Raw genomic sequence first — 20,230 nt, forward strand, 5'->3', positions numbered from 1 at the left:
AAACAAATGCTGCGCTAGGCGAGAGATCTTAACGACAGGAAGCAGTGGTGCTCATGGGAAATGCAGTCGTCTTTCCGGGAAAACTATACTGCTTTTGTCCACAGGTGCCACAAAAAAAAATCAACACAAACTGAAAACTCCTTGTAATTGCTTTAAGGTAAGGTAGCACCATGAATTACTCAATCACTAGCATACACAGAAGTGTAGTCTATGTGCAGGTGTGTGAACTTTCTCCACATCAAAGAATAGTAATTATAATCTTCACAAGCACCTAGTAAAATAACACGATTCTACAAAGCTAATGTAAAGACCCCAGTGCTAGCGTCGCTGACCAAGGACACGGAGACACTCCAACGCAAAACAAGCAAGCCCTAGTAATTAGTTACTGTTTATATGCAGTTATTTGTAAAGTAACTCAATTACTTTTGAAAATAAGTAACTAGTAATGGTATTTTTTACTACTACTTTTCAGTAACATGTCCAACACTGTCAGGGAGTAATGAGCTTTCTAGCCCCCATGAAAACTCCCACCAAAATGTAGGCAGTTTATTACTCTGAAAAGCTGAAAAGCGTAGTAATTACAAGCAGCCAATAATAAAGGACAAAAACATGGATGATGGATAGTGAGCTTGTGGGTACGAATACTGGGAGATGCAGCAGCCAGCAGCACATCTGTACCTCTGTTCATGGCTCCGGGCGTCTGCTTCCGCGCCGCAACAAACATGTTGGCTGACGTCTCCAAGAACTGCCGGAACGAGAACACACTACGGACGTCAGTCTAGAACAGGCGGCTTATTGTGAAACAAATCTCTTACAAAAATATACCAGTATAATAGTGGGGAAAATTGAGAGATTCAATTCGTGAAAGGATCCGAAGAAAACAGAAAATGGAAGACGGATTTCCCCACCTGGGCTATCCTGGTCTTCTTCTGCTGGAACTGACACAGCCTCAGGATCCTGGCGCCCGACTGGTCGTTGAACTGCTGCTGGAACGGGTGAAGCAGCTGCACGCTCTCTCCGAAACTGACGGGGGGGGCGGAGGAACGTGTTCGTACGGGTCAGCCGGCTGCCCGGGGATCACAATAACATTATCACCTGATATCGGTATCCATACAAAACCAACCAAGCCGTCCGCTCACCTGCACACCGACACCTGGCCGACCTCCAGGAGAGTGAGGGCGTTGACGATCACCGACAGGGACTCGAAGGCCAGCTGCGCCGCACACGGGAGACAAGACGTTAGGCTTTGGGCGAGACGCCGACGAGGCATCGCGAGGCGCCGTCGGGGGGGTGGGTGGGGGTTGGGGGTCACCTACCTGTTTGGTGTGGTTGTCCACCATGCTGGAGGAGTCGTCCACGGCCAGGCAGATCTGGTACTCCCTCTTGCTGGGCTTGGTCCTCCTCAGCCAGATCTTGTCTTTGCGGAACTGGCTGGCGATGTAGGGGATCACCTTCCGCATGTTCAGACGCTTGCCCGTGCGGAAGTCTCCTCTGCGATGACAAGAAGACAGAGGAGATGAGCTCGCTCGACAGCCACCTCGCAGCGGTGTGATCATAGGTAGCTTCCGTGGGCGTTTTTTATATCCGCTTTAGACCGCGGAGCTCAGAGACTGTGGGGCTCGCTGCGGCCGTAGTCGGGTCATAGCTGGGTCCTGGACTGACCTGAGCTTGGCGGCCTGCGTGGGCTCCAGGATCAGGCGGAGCTGCTCGCACAGCTGCTGGGACAGGGCTGAGGTCAGCGTCTGGTACTGGTGCCACATGGCCGCCGCTGCGCTCTCCTGGTACACCGGGACAACCCAGCGACGGAGAGGGGAGAGACAGAGAGAGAGAGAGAGAGACAGAGAGCGAGAGACAGAGAGAGCGAGAGAGAGAGAGACAGAGAGAGAGCGAGAGTGAGAGAGAGAGCGAGAGAGAGAGACAGAGATAGAGAATGGGGAAGTAGCATGTTAGTGTGAGGTACTGTGCAGGAGTGGTAATGAATATTATTTGGGTCTATCGGGGGGGTGAACACCGTACCTCCTCCTGGGCTCCTGGGGCCTGTTTCTGCCAAGCCTCCAGCTGCAGCTCCATCTCCCTCCTCAGCTCCTCGGGGTCACGGACCGGTTGCTGGACACACACGCACACGCACACACACACAAACGCACACACGTTCGATCAGCTCGTCTGATACAAACCGCACCAGGATCATTCTCTCTCATACTGAGCCTTCGCTGGCATTTGTTCAGCTTGCCGGTACCTGAAGCGTGTCCATCAGCAGGTCAGGGACTGTGTGGATGGTGGACTCTGTGCTCCTCTCCGGCCTCTCCTCGTCATCCGGTCTCTGTCCGTCTCTCCTCCTCTCCTCCTCCTCCTCCTCCTCTCCCTGCCTCTGGGTCTCCGCCTCTCCCCTGTCCAGACCTACCGAGAGGAAGACGTCAAAAAGGTGATGGTGGCCCCACACACACACGCACACACACACACTCAAGTCACGCTGGAGCCGTTGTCTACGGGGGAGATGACGAGGGCGATGGATAGAGCACCTTTCTGCGCTCCTCTGGTAGAGTCTAGCTGCTCTGGCTTCAGCTCCTCAGCCTCCACCGCCTGCAGGTCCTCTTCCTGTTCCCCCGTATCCATGGCGACGTCATCGTCCTCGTCGTCCGAGCCTTGCGGTGCCCCGGCCGGTTTCTGCTGGTCTGCGCTGGCCACATCTGTGGACGACACAAGGTCAAGGGGGGCTCGGTTAGCTTTCGGTCGTCGTTGCGTGAGAACGACTTCCTCCAGAGTGGCTACTTAATTTTGGATTCCCCCGATATCATTCGAGCAGGCCGTCGTACGAGCTCTCGTGTTACATCGTGTACTGTGCGGTGCACCCCTGAGCTCCGGGGGCGTGGCTGACCGTATGTCTGCGCGTCGTAGGCCGTCTCTCCCTGTCTGATGTGCTCGTACAGGTCGGACTCCTGCTGGACCTGCGGCTGGCTGGCGTCCGGCGTCCGCTCCTTGCTGCTCTCCGCCGTGCGCAGCCGCTTGTTGACGCGCTCGTTGTAGTCTCCCGTCGAACGCTCGTTGTCCGCCCGCCCCGGCTTCCTCTTGAAGCTCTGGGACAGGGGAGGAGGACAGGTGAGGAGGAGAGGTGAGGAGGACAGGTAAGGAGGACAGGTAAGGAGGACAGGTAAGGAGGACAGGGGAGGAGGACAGGGGAGGAGGACAGGGGAGGAGGACGGGGAGGGGTTTATGGTCCGAGAGAGAAAACTTGCAGTGTGGTTTTATTCATGTTTCTCTAAACCCAATGTCGCCCTTTCACCTCGACCACTCGTACCTGCGTTTTGCTCTGGCTCTGTCTCTGGGAGGACATCCTGGCTGTCAGCTTGGACTCGTGGCCCTCTGACTGATTGGCATCAGCTGCTCCGCTGCCATGCTCCTGTGGGAGACACGATAACAAGAGGTTGAAGCACCTGCCGTGTCAAGCAATTATGGGTGGTGTGTATCTGTGTGTGTGTGTGTGTGTGTGTATATGTATGCGTGTGTGGTGTTAGGGCTGCCAACTGAGCTCAGAAATGATACTCGACTTTCCCTTTTAAATATTTTCTGAAAATCAAATATATTCGATTATTGGTATTATATAATTTAGCATAGAAAATGACACACACAATGGAACTGGCCAGCACCAGTTCTAACCACAAGAGGGCGCTCACCGTAATTGTCAAGAACAAACACCAACTGCACTAATATTTCATGTCCATCTCTGTGTTCACAGGATTCAAGTATTCAAGTAATTCCCAGTTAACATGGGTGACATTTAGTGCAGACAGGGTCCTTTTATTAGGCCTATACACCTGAAAACAAAACCAGAGGAATATCCGGTCCACTTGATCGGATTCAGTGCTTGTTTACAATGTTGCCTGCCGGCTGCCGAGAAGACACGCTCCGATCTTAAGGAAGTAAAGTATTTCCTTGCCACTTAGATAAATACAGTAGATACTGTAGATATATTTGCTTGGCTGTTTTATGGCCATGTTGAAAAGAATGACTAGCGTAATTAGAAGATAGGGTGGGACCCGGGAGGCTGTGTGACGCACGCTACTAATCGAATCGACATTTTTATGATCGATTGCGCATTTTTTCCCCAGAGTCTACGACTAGTCGAAGTTCGAATATTTCTTTGAGGACCCTAGTGAGTGTACCGTACCTCTTTCGCCTGGTCTCTCTCAGACGCCTCTCCCGCCAGCTCCACGGCTGTCTCACTCTGTACGTTGTCCTCCCCGGTCTGACCGTCCGTGTTGTGCTCCTTCCTCTCGGCCGACTCTGGCTGCTCTTCATCCTCACCCGTCCCCTCCTCTTCCTCCTGTAAGACAGAAGAGGGGTGGTGTTAGGAAATGCACGCACGCCGTTTCGTGTGAGTGTGAAAGGAGAGGTAAAAACTACCTTTGGTTTCTGGCCTTTGTCCGTGGGGATTGCCTGATCCTCCTCCTTGCCCGGCTCCTGTCCTTCCTTCTTCTCTTCCTCCTCCTCCTCTTGTTCTTCTACTCCCCCGGGCTCTTTGTCATCCTTGGTTTGTTCTGCTCCTCCCTCCTCCCCCTCTTCCTCAGTCTTCGGCTCCTCGCCGCCTTCCTCCCCTGGCCCGTCCTCGGCCATCTCCTCCGCTCCCTCCTCCTCCTCTCCATCTTTCTCTCCTCCCTCCTTCCCGTCCAGATCCATGGGCTTCTCCTCTATGTCTAAAGGATTCTCCTCTGGAGGGGGGGACAGTCAAAATCTCGATTAGGTTCTGTCTGAGAGACCAGTTAACCCCAGTGTTAACCCTTGACCCCTGAGCCCTCACCATCTCCCTCGCCCTCGTCGCCGGCCTGGTCGTCCTCCTGGTCCAGGTTGAGGTCGTCAGGCAGGTCCATGGCTTCGGGGTCTGGCTTCTTATCCTGCTTCCCGTGGTAAGGGTCCACCTCGTTCTCATCGAACTCACGCTGGGACACAGAATCAGCGCGGTTAGAACGCAAAAACACTTTCTCAAGTGAGCCCCCCCCCCCCACAAAAAAAAAGTACGTTATAGAATAAAGATTTATTTTTTTATGGAAGAGTGCCATGATCTTCTTCTTGGAAACTCAGTCATGGAACCCAGTCATAGAGCATCTTCGAGATACTGTGACATCACCGCCGGCAGTCAAGCAGCACCCCTCCCCTCTGCCATTCCCACACTTTCTCAAGTAATGACACCCTGCGATCCGAGACGTTTTTCCAAGCCGAGCCTCACCTCGTCCCCTTGCTCGTGGATCTTCTCCTTCTCGTCGTCGTCCAGTGGCTGGTCTTTGTCCTGGTCTCTCTTGTTGTCTTTGTTGGGGTCCGCCGCGTCCAGGTTGTCGTCTTTGGCGACCAGTTCCGATTCACCCTGAAACAGAAGTCGCAAGCAAGCGCCTGAATAAGCACACACTTCGAGTGAGCATGCACCCTCTAGTAAAGGGCCTTGAATTAGCCTCCCGCCCACCTACCTGGTCCATTCCCTGGCCTGACTCCTCCTCCTTGTCACTGCCCTCATCCTCATCATCATCCTCATCATCCCCCCACATCCTCTCGTCCAGGGTGTCCGTCTGGCCCTCGCCCAGGTCGCCCATCTTCTTATCCAGCTCCTCTTCATCCTCTTTGTCCGACTGCTCCTCATCCTCACCTGCACACGGACGAGAAAGAACATTCCGGATGAGAGCCGAGCTCGAGAGAATCGACCGCCCCCAGTCGGTTCTGACCCGGTTCAAGGAGGAGGAGCGGCCCACCTGGCTCTCTCTCGTCCCCTTCATGCATTTGGCCGTCGAAGTCCTCGGACATCTCGATGGCGTTGTCCTCCTCCTTGATGTCCCTCTTGTCCTGCTCCTCCTCCTTCTTCTCCTGACCCTCCTGGAACGTGTCCTCCACCTACGGGGCGAACGGCAGAACACCTTCATGAGTAACGCTACTCGGACGGTTACAGGATCCGCAAGACGTGCGCCGTCATTTCGGCGGGCGTCACCTGGTCTTCGTTCTCGATCTTGTCGCTGACGTCTTTGGTGCCCTCTCCCTCTCCGATGCCCCCACCCTCGTAGTCATGGAACTCCGTGGCGCCTTCGGCGTCTCCGCCCGCCATCAGCTCCTGGGGTAGACAGAAGCCCTGCAGAGGGAAGGGAGAGGCAGCCGAAAACAGATGAGGGGTGAAGAAACGCGTTGCGTTTTTTCTGAAACGCATTCTCACACGGGGGGGGGGCGCGGCGGCGAAAGGGAGAAAGATTTCAGCCGGCTTTCGGTCTCGGGATGAGCCGCGGTACGTTACCTTCTGGGCCAGCTGGGTGAAGATGGCGGCCAGGACGGAGAGCAGCTTGCCCGTGCTCCGGTGGGCTCCCAGGGACACGGCCAGGTAGTAGCGGACCAGCTCGGAGTACACACCCAACATGGGCTCCAGACGGACCAGCAGCCCGCACGCCTCGCTCAGCTCCTGGACACGACATGCGCGGGGGGGAGGGGAGGAACACGCAGATGGGGGAGTTCAATGTGTGTTGTCGTGGTTGTTGGTGTTACCAGTGTTCGGACATACACCGGTCATTCACCGTTTCATTACTAGTCCACTGTCGTGTTGCTTTTTAAAAACATTTAGTACATTTTCGTGTATCAGCGCCTACGTTCGTCAAATGAAAAAAAACGTTCTATCAGTATACTGTACTTGATGGACTCTACAGTTATAAATTGACAGTGTGCTCTGCTCCTGTCACTCCCTCCACATGAGCACAGCCAGTGTGTGTGTGAGAATGTTGTTCTTCAAATGTAACCGTTCAAAGAATGATGCACATGGACAGAGCAGAGCAGACGCTTCGAAAATCCTCACCGTGTCATCCCTAGTGTGTGTACCTGCAGCTGCTGTTGAGGGCAGGTGTGTGTGTGTATGTTAGCGTGCGTTATTGGTGTACCTGTAGCTGCTGTGGGGAGCAGGTGTGTGTGTGTGTGTGTGTGTGTGTGTGTGTTGTTGGTGTACCTGTAGTTGCTGTGGAGAGCAGGTGTCTCTGTGTGCGGCCAGTCTGTCCACCAGCTGTTCCAGCGCCGTGCTGACCTCTCCCAGAGAGAGAGCGGTCACCTCAGACTCCAGCTCCTCCTCCAGTAGACGGCTGAGGTGACCGGGCTTCAGCAAGTCCTCTGCTGCCTCCTCTTCCTCCTCCTCCTCCTCCTCCTCCTCGCTCTCTGGAGCAGGCAGAACCCACAGGACAATGACATCATCAACAGGAGACCACTTCACTACGCTTACATACTAGTGTGTCAACACTCCCCGTCATCTTGCTTCCAAGCGCCGGGAGGTTAACGTTTGTTTGTTTGTTTATTTATTTAAAACAGGGACAGCACATATTAATAAACATTAAAATAAATACATATATACATGTAAATATGCCAGATATAGCCAACAGGCTAATTTTCATCTGTAGTCCCTTGTCAGGTTGATGGCAGAATTTTAAAAAATCACAATACATAATTCACAATACACAATTACAAACACACAGTAGAAACCCTACATAAACCCCCCCCGCCACACACACACGCCCCACTCTCAATGACTCTGCGTGCACACACACGTGCACACACACACACGCGTGCGCGCACACACGCGCACACAACAGATCAGTGTTGACACTGCTGGTTCTCCAGGAGCCATTTCTTAATACTACACCCCAACGTCAGTACCCCAACGTCACCCCTGTCTCCGACCTTGATGACCGGAAACAGGCGTGTTGGTGACGTGTCGGCAGATGTCCGTGTTCCTCACCTCTCTTGGTGGCGGCGTGCTGTTCTCCCCTGGTCTCCCCCTCCCTCCTCTTCACCAGGGTCTGGACGGCACACAGCACCGTGTTGATCGTCCTCTCCAGCTCGGCAGAGAACTCGGACCTGAACACCTGCTGGCGGCCTGTGTGTGAGAGAGAGAGAGAGAGAGAGAGAGAGAGAGAGAGAGAGAGAGAGAGAGAGAGAGAGAGGGGGGGGTTCATTTAAAACATGCTTTTTTTAAATAGAGCGCCGTTACTTTAGCGCTCGACCAGCAGCAGGATCTTGGAACGCGGTGGTGTGATGATCTCACTTTGGTGGCTCCCGTGTCCCAGCGAGAGCAGCTGGGTCTTCCAGGTGGTGAACTCGGTGAGGCCGGCCTCCACCTCCCTCCTGACGTACTGCAGACTGCTGGCCAGGGCGGGCTGGGCGTCGACGGGGCCCTCTGGGCCGGCCGGGGTGAACATCTGCTCCACCGGAGGCATCTGCGCCGCCACGGCGCCCAGCTGGTCGAAGCCGGCGCAGCACGTGGCGAAATGGCCCCTGGAGGGGATTGAGGTGAAGGAGGGTTTTTGGGATGATGCAGTCACATCGTTGCGTTAAGAGGTCTAAACCTAGCGCTTTAGCGTAGAACGGGTGAAAACCTGGTCGGCTCGACGCTATTTCGCACGTGGGGGTCTTACCAGGTGTGAAGCGCCCCCTTTGTGGCCCCCTGCTGAGCCACTGCTTCCAGCTCCTCCTTCAGCGCCTGAGTCTGGGTCGACATGGCAGCCACGCGCTGGCTCAGCTGGCACCAGGCCGGCTCCCCCCTCCTCATCAGACAGCCGAGGGGTTGGCGCTGGGCCGCCAGCGGGGTGGGGCACCTCAGGCCCGGGTCCCTCTGCCCGCCGGCCCCCTCGGTCTGCTGGACCCCCGGGTGGTGGTGTTCGCTCTCCGGGCAGCACTGGAGCACCCAGGACAGCTGCTGGAGGAGGGTGGAGCACTGGACGGCCAGACCCTGGCCCCTGGTCACCCAGCCCCGGAGGGGGCCCTGAGGGGGCAGGCCGCCCTCGTCCGCGCCGTGGCTCTGGAGGTGCGCCTGGATGCCCCGCACGCTGGTCGTTAGCCTCCTGCGTTAGGAAAAGCAGCCGTGTATTAGAACGACTCGATGTAAAGTAAAGAGAGTATGGGGGTGCTTGTTTTTTTTGTTTTTTTTTAAAGGTGCGAGGTGTAGTTCGGGGGTCCGACCTGAGGTGGACCCACTGCTCGGTGAGCTTGGCCAGGCGCCGTCTCTGTCGGAGGAGGAGCTTGAAGAGGTGGGAGGAGAATCCCCGGCAGCGCTCGATGTTCCCCAGGCCCACCTCCTGGAACACGGAGAGAAGGTCAGAAACCCAGCTAGAGATCCCTCGGTGGGATTTTTACAACGCCGGGGGCGTGAACGCGATCGCGTAACGACGGCGTCGAGCTTCTCACCTTGGCGGCGCTCTGGAGAGCGGTCTGCATAGTGGTCCTCCGCGCCCACGAGCGGTAGAAATACTTTTGACAACCGTCCCAGGCCGCTGTCAGCTCGGCGAACAGCCTAGAAAAAAAAAACCCGCCGCAGTGAAACTCCCGTTACGATATCACCGGCCATATTGGATGAACCGCTGTCGTGTGTGTGTGTGTGTGTGTGCGTGTGCGTCTTACGTGTTCTCGGCCTGCTCCTGGGTCCTAACGGCAGACAGGGCGGTGGCGAGCTCCAGAGGCTGCAGATGCAGCGTCTCCTCGGGGTCGGCCGTCCTGTTCCACGTCAGCCCCTTCCTGTACGACAGGCCTGCGGACGCCAGAGAGCATCACTGCGATGGCCCCTCCTCTCACACAAAACACGCTACGCACGCTTGGAGAAAAGCGCCCTTTAAGAAGACTAACTAGGGTAAAACCCTGATTACTGATGGGAGAGCGGGACAGTTTTGATTGCGGTCAGACACGTGGAGGACGCCGGCCGGCCGGGAGACTCACCGATCTCCGCCAGCATCTTGAACAGGTCCGACAGGGCCCTCTGTTTCTGCTGGAGGATGTGCTTGACCTCCGACCTCTGCCTCTCTTTCTCAGCCGACATGTCGACCGTCAAGCTCTGCAGGTCGCGCAGGTTGCTGATGATCTCACCTAAAAGACGACGACACGGAGGTTTGATCAACACCGGCCGATGACTCTAGTCATCCCTCTTTAAGTCCTAAAGGGATTCTTTCTTTCTTTTTTCTTTCTAGGCCCGGGTTTCCTCGGCTCTTACCGGTGAACATGTCCAAGTCCTCGGAGAGCTCGGGCAGCGGGTTCTTCTTCACCAGCTGGACGCACATCTTCTTCATCTTCCTGGTGAGGAGGGGGAGGCGGGACTGGAGAGACGAGGGCTCTACCCCGACATGACCTTCCTCGGGGGCGTCGCTCTGAAACACACACACACACCACGCGGTCAGGCGCGGGCAGAGAGAGAGACAAGGGGGGCGCGCCATACTAGTCCAAACAATAAAGACCGAAAACATACATACTGGGCTTTAATATTAAAACCATACAGTATACTCAAATATAAGGTCTTTACAAATGTCCTCCTAAATTTCTGTGCGACTGACGGTCTGTGGTGACCTGGCGTGTACCTGCAGGTCTCTGCCCCTGCCAGGGAGGGCGATCTTCAGGGCCCGGTGGACCCGGTGCAGCGGCGTCTCTTCTGGGTTGGCGTCCACACTGTCCAGGCTGGCGTCGCCGCCCTGCTCCACCAGCGCCGGGGCGCACGGTCCACTCAGGGCCGCCTCGAACTTCTTCACGAACTTGAAGAGGGTTCTGAGTAGGGTTGCAAATTTCAAGGAATTTCATTAATCGATAACTGTTAACCTTAACAAACGATAGTCGGTTAATTGATAAGAACGTCCCGCGCCGGACTGCGCTTTGCTCGCTTCATTTTTTTTGTCTTCTTCCGCTGTGTTGTTGAAATTTCCCGGCATCCCAATTAGCCTTCACTACATGGCGGGGCGCCCTCTTGTGCAGTCAGACCTTAAATCATGTTAAATCCCGTTGATAACGTTTGTTCCCCCCAAAAAAGTTCTGTTCCATTAACAAGCAATTAATCGAGTAACCAAATCTTACTCAAGTAAATTATTATCGGCAATTAATTGATAGTCGATCAACTATTAACATCCCTAGTTCTGAGCGGGGCGAGAATAGAGGTCGTTTTAAAACGGTCTCTGGACTGGAGCGAAAAGGAGGACGGCGGTTGCGCTGTGAGGACGTCCGAGGACGTGCGAAGCGATCCTTACCGATGGGTCTTCTCCACCGACTGTTTGATGGACCAGAAGCTGACGTCGTTCCACTTGGAGATCTTCACAAAGTCCTGAATGAGGAACGGGGGCATCTCAGTTGGCTTTACATGGCATGATATAATGGCATCTATGAGAAAACACTGACAGACTCTAGTTTATGGAAAAAGACGACAGTTAAAACGTTCGGCCGACTTACCTTCAGCTCCTTCTCAATGGGCTGTCTGAGTTGATTGAGTTTGGTCTGGATGCCCTCTGAGAACTGGGTGTAGTATTTGTGCAGATTCCAGAGGAGATTCCAGAGAGGCTCTGTGAAGCCAGAAATAAACACTATTCACAACCGGCAAAAAAAAAAAATCAACTTAAATGCCAAGAAGAATCAAACAACAGCACTATAAACTAAGGGGGGGGGGGGTTGAAGGCGGACCTTGTCCCTGCTGGCTGGGGGCCAGGAGGAGGTGGCAGTGGAAGCTGAGCACCATGGCCAGGCGCGTGTGGAACTCCCCCAGGGTGGAGCCCTCCATGTAGGCCTGCAGGGTGGACGACACCGAGGACAGGGACAGGGGCTCCACCTCCTCCTCCACTGGGGAGGAGACGGGAGGCAGATGATTAAAACGTGTCTTTCTCCCTAAAGATCGCAGAATTATCAGTAGGGTTCTTTCGGTAGGGCAGGGCGGGGCTAGTAGGGTTTCCTTGGTTACCTGTGTCCATCCTTTGTTCCTCCAGGTACCTCTCGATCAGCTGGTAGAGAGAGAACCAGTGCTTGGTGGATTTGTCTGTGTGGCGCTTGAGGGCGTTGTCCAGACTGCTTGACCAACAGCTAGGATGCCGGGAACAAATCGAGTTGGGCTTAATGACCAGTTTAATGGCGTGTGGCTAGTAGCTAAATCTGGTACAATGCATCTCTTCTCCTTGTGTTTGAGATTAATGTTTTTGTATGTGTTCCCTGACAAATACATGTAATAATGTAAACTAAATTAAAAGCACAGTTATTGAGCGCAATGCCAGTCGTGACCAGCAGAGGGTCGGGTTGCTGTTTCTCACCTGAGCTCCAGTTTCCTCCACTGGATGATGAGCTGAGTGATGGCCTCCAGCTCCTTCCTCAGAGAGACGGAGCGACTGGCGTTGTTCTCCCAGTCCTGGCAGAGATGTAGAGAGGGGGACCGGGGTTAGCACCGCAGATATGACACCTAAACTGTATACGCTATCTACGGTTAAGGAAAGAGAAAGAGAAAGAGAGAGAGAGTTTATGAGGCCTGGGGAAAAGCGGTAGTTGAACTGACCTGGGCTTTGCTGAGCAGGATCTCCAGACCGTTCAGGAACTTTGCCAGGGGGCTGGCCAGACTGAACGCCATGATCCTCTCCATCACTACCGTGAGCTTAACACGCACGAGAGAGGGGAAAAAAAAAAAAAAGATGAGATACACCCCAACTCGGCATCCATCCCTACAGCGTTCCGTGACCCCCATGGGTCAGGCGTTATGGGTCTCACCTGTACGAGGGCTGGGTGTTCTGGCCACTCGTCCAGCCTCTGTCTGACGGCCGCGCCCAGCTGCTCCAGCGCTGGCAGGCACTGGCGGGCCTCGCTCATGTTGGGATGCTGGTAGAAGTCGTAGGGCCCGTCTGGCTGCACGCTCAGGCCATCAGAACCCCCGACCCCCTGCACTGTGTTCTGGAGCAGCGTGCTGAGGAGCAGCTGGGTACAGGCCAACTGCTGGTCCATCTCCGAGTCTGTACAGACCAAACAAACAAACAAACAAACAGAGAAAACAATTTCGAATCGCAATAACAAGCTTGTTTTCATCACTCAATATCAAGACAAATGTAAGATGTTTGATAGGTTTTAAATGACATGATTCAGATATGCCACCCACCCATGAGGTGATAGAAGCGTGACATCACAGGGGCCGTGATCTGATAAGAGGTGACCAGGGCTCTGATGTGATCCTTGCTGTGATTGGTCGGAGCCTTGCTTTGGTACCAGAGCGTCCGGGCGTAGCCCAGACAGAGGCGCTGGTGGATCTGAACCACCGTGCTCATACAGGCCGGGGACAGGAAGCCGGGCTCGCTGGGCTCCTCGGTCACTTCCTCTTCCTCCATACCTCCGTCCGCCGGTCCCTCCAAACTGGGCTGGGCGATGATGTCAGAGAAGTCCTGGGGAGCGAAAGAGAAGGTTGTCATCGGTTGTCGTCGGTCGCAAAGCCAACTAGGAGACGCGCGTTAATACGGCCGGAAAAAGACGGACGTCGGACGGCGCTCTGAAGGGTCGTACCTTGTCGTACTGCGGGAAGCGGCGCCTGAAGTCCCTCTCCTCCTGCTCGTCCTCGCTCAGGCCCGTCCCGTGAAGCCGGCTGCGGTGGCGGTACAGACTGGCCTCCAGCTGCTCCTTCTCCCTGGCGCGTCTCTCCTGCTCGTCCCACTCGTTCACCACGGCCTGGGACGGGGGGACACATTCGGACACGCCGTCATCACCCGCTCTCAAACCGATTCCGACCGTCAGTAAATCCGCTAACACCCCCGCGCGCCGCCTGAGGGCGCGGCACGCCGGCCTACGAGACGGAGACGACGAGAGTTTTACCTGGCAGATGTGTCTGAAGAGCTCGCGCGTGTCCCGGCCCAGCCGCCCGGTGGCCAGGGCGTGGCACTGCACGTAGAGCAGGGCGTTCAGCAGCAGCCCCGAGGGCTCCGGCACCACGCGCTCGGGGTCCTGCTGGGGCCGCAGCTTGGCCAGCCCGCGCAGGGCGTCGGCGCACGCCCGGGAGCACAGGTGCTCGGCCCTGGTCAGGTAGGAGGGCAGGGCGGCGGACGTGGACGGGAAGGCCAGCAGGCAGGACACCAGCTTGGGCAGCCCCGGCGCGGGGGCGAGCGCGGAGGCCGCCTGCGACGCCAGCAGCCTCATGCCGTGCCGGAGCTGGAAGATGGCGGTGCGCAGCGGACCCACCACATCCGGGTACAGCGGGTAGTCCTCAGCCAGCCTCTGGGCGAAGCGGTGCTGGGAGGCCTGCCACACCGCCTCCTCTTTCAGCAGGCCCTGAATCCCCGACCTGGATTTGGAGCCAGACCCCTGCAGGGCCTTCAGCAGGTGGGAGAGGAGGTCTTCCACCGCCGCCGGCTGCCCGATGCTGCACAGGTAGTGCTGCAGCTCCTGGAAGAGCCTGCCGTACTGGGGCTCGTTCGGCCGACAGGCCTGCTTCCTGGACAGCTCCGCTATCTGCTCCTTCACCTGCAGCATGCGGATCCACAGGTACCTGCAGCCGCCGCGGGGCGAAGGGGGGGATCTCGTCAGCGTCGACGCGCTCTGCGTTTACGTGCGTCGTCACAGGACCTACCGACTAGTCTCGACGCCGGACCGTGAGAGTTCTTTCGCTGATACGCTAACTGCATTTCTGCATTCTGCAGATCTCTCTATGGGTCTGGGGGCACTTCATGCAAAAATCTGGTGCTCTAATCCGGGCAATTCGTTGGTTTCGCAGGAATCCCTGCGACACCAATCAGTAACGACTTTCACGATCAGACTTTCCCACCCATAGATATGCCCCGCCCGTCTAACCTGGGCTAGCGTCTCTCATTTGCTGCTACGACCTGTCACTCTCTCAATTTTGACCCGTCGATACGCCCCCAGAACACCAGCTTGGGCGGCGAAGTGGAAGATTATTATGTAGTATGCAGAGCGCAGCGATTCAACGTAACATTTGAGTCTGGAGAGAGACTGGCTACCGACTGACCTGATGCGAGGGTGCTGGAAGCCGTCGGTGGTGCTGCTCTCGCCCAGCTCCACCCCGGTCAGCAGCTGGGAAGACAGACCGCGTCCGCGCCACTCCTCCTGCAGCAAAGCCAGCTGGGAAAAAGAGGCGGTTTATACTCTGTTAATATCAAGCAAAGGGGATGAGACTACCACACCGTTCCGGAGCTGAGAAATCAACGTGCGCGTCAACGACGACGGCGGCGCCATCCCCGAAACACCATCGTCGGGGGGGCAGGCGTACCTCCTCCTGGGCGTAGCTTAGCTTGTAAGCCCTCTTCACGGCGGGGTCGAAGATGGTCTGCGGCGTCCACACCTTCATGTGCACCAGGCCCATGTTGACCCAGAACACCCCCGAGCGCACCTGCGGGCTGGCGCCGGGCTGGGCCTTGTTCTGGACGTACTGCTGCAGGCCGGTGAGCAGGGCGTCCAGGAGGCCCTCGGGGAGCAGGCCGGCGGGCAGGGAGTCCCGCAGGGCCGTCTGGATCTCCTGGGCTGCCGCCAGCGGGTCCTGGCTGTCCACCAGGTTCTCGCAGCTCTCGGCGTAGCCCTCCTGCAGGTTGGGCGGCAGCAGGTCGGCCATGCTCTGCAGCTGCCGGCGCAGAACCACGCCCTGCAGCCTGCCATCGGTTCTCCTGGAAGGACGAGGGGGCGGGGGGGGGGGGGGAGAAGACTCGATGAAAAAAAATCCAGTATGGCCGCCATAAGCCCTCGCCGGATCGAAATGCGTACGCTGCCCAGCGTCCGGGATTCTCTTTGTAGTAGCGTCTCTACCGTACCTGTACTCGGCCAGGGCAGGGATGGCCATGTTGTTCCAGAGCAGGGCGCTGACGTCCTGGAGCTGCTGGACCCTCTCCCTCCACTCGCCCAGGCTGACCCGGGAGGACGTGAGGAGGGAGATCCCCGAGGGGTCCCAGCGGCCCCCCACCTCGCTGCTGCTCAGGACTCCCAGCATGCACCGGGACCACACCGGTTTACTCAGCATACCAGGACCCTGGAAGGGGGACGCAGAGAAGGTCAGCTACCTTTCGTTTCCGAACACAAGAGGTCTCTCCTGAGAGGTCTCTAGCGGACGGTTGCGTTCGCTGCCGTACCGTGCCGTCGGCTCCCACAGATGACTTGCTTGCCGTCTGGCCCTCGGGAGACAGGGGGTCCCACTTCAGCCAGCGCTCGGGGTCAGAGGTCACGCTGCTGCTCCACAGAGTCGCCAGGGCCTCGGACAGGAGCTCGCACCAGACAAACTGCAGCTCCTCCGAAGGCTGGGAGGGGAAACAGCATCACGGTCAACAACACAAAAAAACCAAGACTTTCAATGGACAGGAACAACGACGCCAAGAGTGAAACGGTTCCTCACTGACCCGATCGCTGCTGTGGAGGAACCAGAGGGCCTGGAGCTGACTGACGTTCATGGGAGTGGACTGGAGGCAGAAGCGCAGGTGCTGGGAGAGCTCGCGACGCATGCTGTCCTCCGCATCCCGGTCGCTGAGGGAGTTCAACGGCATTACTCGACGCCACCGGATAGCGCGCCGTGCGCCTTAAAAAACGGCGACGGGGAGAATAACGACGTAATCCGCGAACGCGGCGAGATAATCCTTTCCCTTACCCTTGGGCGAGCGCCAGGCGCAGCAGGTCGGCGCTGAGCCGGAGCTGGTTGAGCACGGCCAGCTGCTCCGTGAGGGGCCAGAGCTGGGCCCTGCGGCTGAGCTGCTGTAACACCTCCCTGCTGGGAGGGGCGCTGTCCCCCGGGTCCCCGTCTCCGGTCGCGGCTGCGCGAGTCTCCAGCAGACCGCAGGAAGTCATGTGCGCCTGCTGCTGCTCCACGCAGGACACCAACCTCTCCAAGACCCCTGGGATTGGGAAAAGGAGCCGTGGCATAAAGAGCGGGGAAGAAAGAGGAAAACGCGAGAGTGTCGAAATGCTCAGTAGTGTGCGTCGGCTGACCCGAGTTCTGCGGCTCTAGCTGGTTGTTGGCGAGCAGGACCAGGCCCCAGGCTTCCAGCAGGCTTTCCTTGGTGTCCAGGCCCAGAGCGGCTCCCTGGAGGCGGAGGACCTCCTGCTTCCACAGGCTAGCGGTGCGGTCCAGTCGCAGGTCACCCACGTCCAGGGCCTTGCACAGGACCCTCAGGCGAGAGGCGCACTCAGCCACCGACTCCAACTGGAGGAGGATGAGAGGGAGACGGGTAAATATACAGCGTTACGACCCTCGTAGACCTCACGGAAGCAGTGCATGACTTGTAGAGACCGATGGTTGAATATTTTCTCCACCTTGAAAGGAAGCGGTTTTCCCAGGGTCTTCTGGATGCCCTTAAGCGCCGTGGCCACGGTGACTGGGGTGGACAGAACAGTCTGGATAGCGGCAGACACCGTCTGGAGTTCCTGCTGGCCACTGGGACAGAACGACAACACAGTGACGGTCACACACCAGGCCGAGAACACAGAACATCTCACCGTTATCACAATACAAAGTCGGTCGTCTTACTAACTACCTAGAAAGTGCATCGGAAAGCATTCGATTCAAGGTAAAGGGGGAACTGGTAGCTCACTCTGAAGTGCTGTCTCCCAGTAGCAGCTGAGGCAGCCGGAGGATGAGGTGTTTCTGCACCCACTGCCAGTGCAGAGAGAGGACCGACACGCCCTGGGAGTCCGCCGGCAGCGTGTTGCACACGTCCCAGAATCGGTCCCGCCACTGCAGCAGCTGCAGGATCTGGATGGACGCACGTAAAGGCGGCAGCCGTTAAGATACCGAAATAGTCACTTAAATCAGAGTGTGTACGACAGTGGCTAGGGCGGCTGACCTCGAACATGAGGTGGTCGGAGATGTAAGGCTGGCCCGTCTGCACGGCCTGGAGTATGAAGGCGTCCCACAGGTCAAAGAAGGAGCGCAGGTGCATCAGCACCGGATGGGGCAGGTGGCCGATGTCCACCGTGCCTTGAGTAGCGAAAGAACAATTCTAGATGAATGACCTTTATAGCCGTCCTCAAACCGTTACCGGGTCGTGGGATGTGTAACGTCTGAGTTGGATTGTGGGACGACCGCGTTACGAGCCCTCCGCGTGTGTTGGCGTACCTTTAGAGAAAGCTGTGGCCAGTCTTAGAGCACTGTTGTGCGCCGACGCATTGATGGCGCAGGTACAAACGACTGACCTCTCCTCTCTGTCCATCAGTAGAACAATTCTGTAAAGCAAACAAACATCGCGTCAAACGTACTCATCCCCGATCGCAAAATCATCCATTGTGCAAAGCTGCTGTTTCGGGGCCCCGTACCTGTTAGCGACTGCGTTCAGAGCCTCCATAAACTCCATATACCTCTCCTCGTCCTCAAAGTTACACGTGTTGGCCAGGATGTCCAGGTACTGCTTGTTCCAACGCATGTCCACCAGAATCCTGTAGTCATCTACCAAGACGACAGACATGGCCGCTGAAATAAACAAGGTTTGGGGCTGGAACAGTTGATGAGACCGTTTGATCAACGGGCAGTGGCTACTGTGTGGTAGGTCTACCTGTGCTGTGAGGTTGGAGCAGCTCGGTGAGGCACTTGCCCTTGACGGTCAACTTGCTGGCGAACACGGCTTTCAGAGCTCGATTTCCTGCCTCCAGCTGTACCAGTGCTGGATCTGCGAGAACGTACAGACGTCAGAGCAACTCTTCACGGCGAAGCACACAGTAGTTATACTGTGAAAAAACCATTATGAAAAAAGCTCCCTGCTTACACAGATGGTCTTTAAAGTGGTGAGTCAACTGTCAAGACCTGATAACCCTGATATTAGTGCTTAGAAAAGGGCTAGTTTTCTGTTGCAGCCAGTTCTCCTACCAGGGGCGTATTTGTAGCTCTTGCCCAGGTGGGAGAGCCAGCTGCTCCGGAGGATCCAGTCGCCGTGAGAGGCTCTCTCTGTGACCAGTCTGACGGCGGTGGGGATGAGGCGCAGGGCGTCCCCGTCCTCCAGGTCCACCACCCCTCCAGAGAACACCAGGCCCTCGTGGACCCCTCCGCTCTGCAGCGCCCTCTGGAGGTCGCTCAGGCTCAGGGGACGACTCCTGGAAACGCACACACACAGGCAGGGAAACGAGCCGTACGTTAGCATTTTGGCTAAATCGTGTCTGCGCTACCTCCTAGACGGCGGTGTCCGTCCTGGTCTCACCTCTTGCCCTGCAGGCTGAGCGTGTTGAGGCAGAAGGACAGGACCTGTCCGTCTCGCAGGACGGAGGAGAAGCAGGAGTCCTCGGTGGAGAGGAGGGCGGAGGGGAAGCCGTCTGGCCACACCCCCGCGCACAGCAGGGTGCTACCCCAGTCCTCGGTGTCCAGGATGGCCAGGTGTCTCTCTATCACCTGTTGGGCTTGCTGGAGGGAAACAAAGCCATGGGGGGTAAAAACGCGTCAAAGCCACAGCTCTAGACTGTGTTAAACCACTTGAGTCACCGCTACACATATTTAGCCCATGTTTACTGCTCTGTATATGTTCTTAGCCCATAGACAAACATTTTCTAGGAGCTTGCTCGATCATCTCGGTGACAGAGATCAGGGAAGAATTTTTACAGCTCACTTTTCTGGCCACGGGGTGAAACTGTTTTTTTGCTTCCCTCGCGCATTGTGTTGCCTCCGTGTATGAAATGCGCTATACAAATAAAGTTTGATTTTATACACACAGTTAGACTGGTATATGTGACGCACTGATGGAGTAACAGACTGACAGGCTGACTTAGTTGAGAGCCTAAGAGGGTGGTATTGACAGGGTGGTGCTGGTACCCTTTGGCTGGCCGTAGTGCGCTGGCAGAGGGAGTAGGCCTCTCCGCAGGCGTGCTGCAGGGCACTGGGCAGGTCCACTCCTCGCTGCAGCTGGCAGGACAGCAGGGCGGCGGCGTGGAGCAGGGAGGCCACGGAAGACGCAGGGGAATCTGGGAGGACGGAGAGAGCGGAGGACATTAATATCAGAGAACCCGTTGTAAGATTCAATCTTCCCCGGTTTGGTTGATTTGAAGAAATTGGCGAGAAAAACGGACGGGCTTTGTTCCTGTAGGCGCCTACCCCAGATGGAGGCCTTGATGTCGCCGTGTATTTCCATCAGCAGGTCACACACGCAGTCTCCCGTCACTCCCGCGGTGTGCAGCACCGTCTTCAGGTCCAGAGTGTCCCAGCACACCCCCTCGTGTTCCCCCGGGACGTAGATCTCCACCCCTCGGTTCCTCATGGCTCTGGAGATCTCTCCGTGAGCAGGGTCCATGGTCAGGAACAACCTAGAGAAACGCGCAGAACCGTTGACACTGGACACTGCCCGCCACAGGTAGGACATGCTGCATTTTTAACATGCATATCCCCTCTACTTTGTTCATTATGGTAAAATACGGTTTCTGGGGCTCCGGTTGATCGTGGAGACGCGTGCGTGTGTGCTTTTTCGGAGGTGACGTTTGCGGTTACTTGGGTGTTATGGCTGTGAACTGTATGAAGTATTTAAACTAAATAAATGTTGTGTTTATTGGGATTAACAGTTTA

At 56.4% G+C, this 20,230-nt stretch overlaps 1 protein-coding gene across 1 annotated transcript in view; it reads right to left on the reverse strand.

Annotated features, from left to right (window-relative positions):
• The window catches only part of mdn1 (midasin AAA ATPase 1), a 38,780-nt gene that overhangs the window by 2,428 nt on the left and 16,122 nt on the right, over nt 1–20,230 (reverse strand). The window contains exons 46-100 of the mRNA XM_084439814.1: nt 19,766–19,974; nt 19,487–19,635; nt 18,882–19,081; nt 18,554–18,777; nt 18,243–18,356; nt 18,007–18,136; nt 17,810–17,916; nt 17,538–17,671; nt 17,286–17,446; nt 17,008–17,128; nt 16,684–16,897; nt 16,346–16,589; nt 16,101–16,224; nt 15,837–16,001; nt 15,522–15,736; nt 14,987–15,377; nt 14,726–14,838; nt 13,579–14,248; nt 13,273–13,434; nt 12,875–13,154; nt 12,493–12,731; nt 12,284–12,379; nt 12,045–12,139; nt 11,702–11,820; nt 11,428–11,583; nt 11,200–11,309; nt 11,001–11,074; nt 10,344–10,527; nt 9,983–10,136; nt 9,712–9,858; nt 9,400–9,526; nt 9,187–9,292; nt 8,962–9,077; nt 8,418–8,843; nt 8,048–8,277; nt 7,742–7,879; nt 6,962–7,164; nt 6,266–6,427; nt 5,969–6,106; nt 5,736–5,874; nt 5,457–5,632; nt 5,222–5,356; nt 4,796–4,934; nt 4,402–4,706; nt 4,166–4,321; nt 3,296–3,397; nt 2,876–3,074; nt 2,520–2,687; nt 2,237–2,397; nt 2,017–2,106; nt 1,663–1,778; nt 1,317–1,491; nt 1,140–1,213; nt 909–1,023; nt 679–745 (exon numbers count right to left, since the gene is read on the reverse strand). Coding sequence (XP_084295940.1) covers nt 679–745; nt 909–1,023; nt 1,140–1,213; nt 1,317–1,491; nt 1,663–1,778; nt 2,017–2,106; nt 2,237–2,397; nt 2,520–2,687; nt 2,876–3,074; nt 3,296–3,397; nt 4,166–4,321; nt 4,402–4,706; nt 4,796–4,934; nt 5,222–5,356; nt 5,457–5,632; nt 5,736–5,874; nt 5,969–6,106; nt 6,266–6,427; nt 6,962–7,164; nt 7,742–7,879; nt 8,048–8,277; nt 8,418–8,843; nt 8,962–9,077; nt 9,187–9,292; nt 9,400–9,526; nt 9,712–9,858; nt 9,983–10,136; nt 10,344–10,527; nt 11,001–11,074; nt 11,200–11,309; nt 11,428–11,583; nt 11,702–11,820; nt 12,045–12,139; nt 12,284–12,379; nt 12,493–12,731; nt 12,875–13,154; nt 13,273–13,434; nt 13,579–14,248; nt 14,726–14,838; nt 14,987–15,377; nt 15,522–15,736; nt 15,837–16,001; nt 16,101–16,224; nt 16,346–16,589; nt 16,684–16,897; nt 17,008–17,128; nt 17,286–17,446; nt 17,538–17,671; nt 17,810–17,916; nt 18,007–18,136; nt 18,243–18,356; nt 18,554–18,777; nt 18,882–19,081; nt 19,487–19,635; nt 19,766–19,974 — 9,464 coding nt within the window. The remainder of the gene's footprint in view (nt 1–678; nt 746–908; nt 1,024–1,139; nt 1,214–1,316; nt 1,492–1,662; nt 1,779–2,016; nt 2,107–2,236; nt 2,398–2,519; nt 2,688–2,875; nt 3,075–3,295; nt 3,398–4,165; nt 4,322–4,401; nt 4,707–4,795; nt 4,935–5,221; nt 5,357–5,456; nt 5,633–5,735; nt 5,875–5,968; nt 6,107–6,265; nt 6,428–6,961; nt 7,165–7,741; nt 7,880–8,047; nt 8,278–8,417; nt 8,844–8,961; nt 9,078–9,186; nt 9,293–9,399; nt 9,527–9,711; nt 9,859–9,982; nt 10,137–10,343; nt 10,528–11,000; nt 11,075–11,199; nt 11,310–11,427; nt 11,584–11,701; nt 11,821–12,044; nt 12,140–12,283; nt 12,380–12,492; nt 12,732–12,874; nt 13,155–13,272; nt 13,435–13,578; nt 14,249–14,725; nt 14,839–14,986; nt 15,378–15,521; nt 15,737–15,836; nt 16,002–16,100; nt 16,225–16,345; nt 16,590–16,683; nt 16,898–17,007; nt 17,129–17,285; nt 17,447–17,537; nt 17,672–17,809; nt 17,917–18,006; nt 18,137–18,242; nt 18,357–18,553; nt 18,778–18,881; nt 19,082–19,486; nt 19,636–19,765; nt 19,975–20,230) is intronic.

Source organism: Borostomias antarcticus, assembly GCF_949987555.1.
Source record: "Borostomias antarcticus genome assembly, chromosome: 6".
NCBI lineage: Eukaryota > Metazoa > Chordata > Actinopteri > Stomiiformes > Stomiidae > Borostomias > Borostomias antarcticus.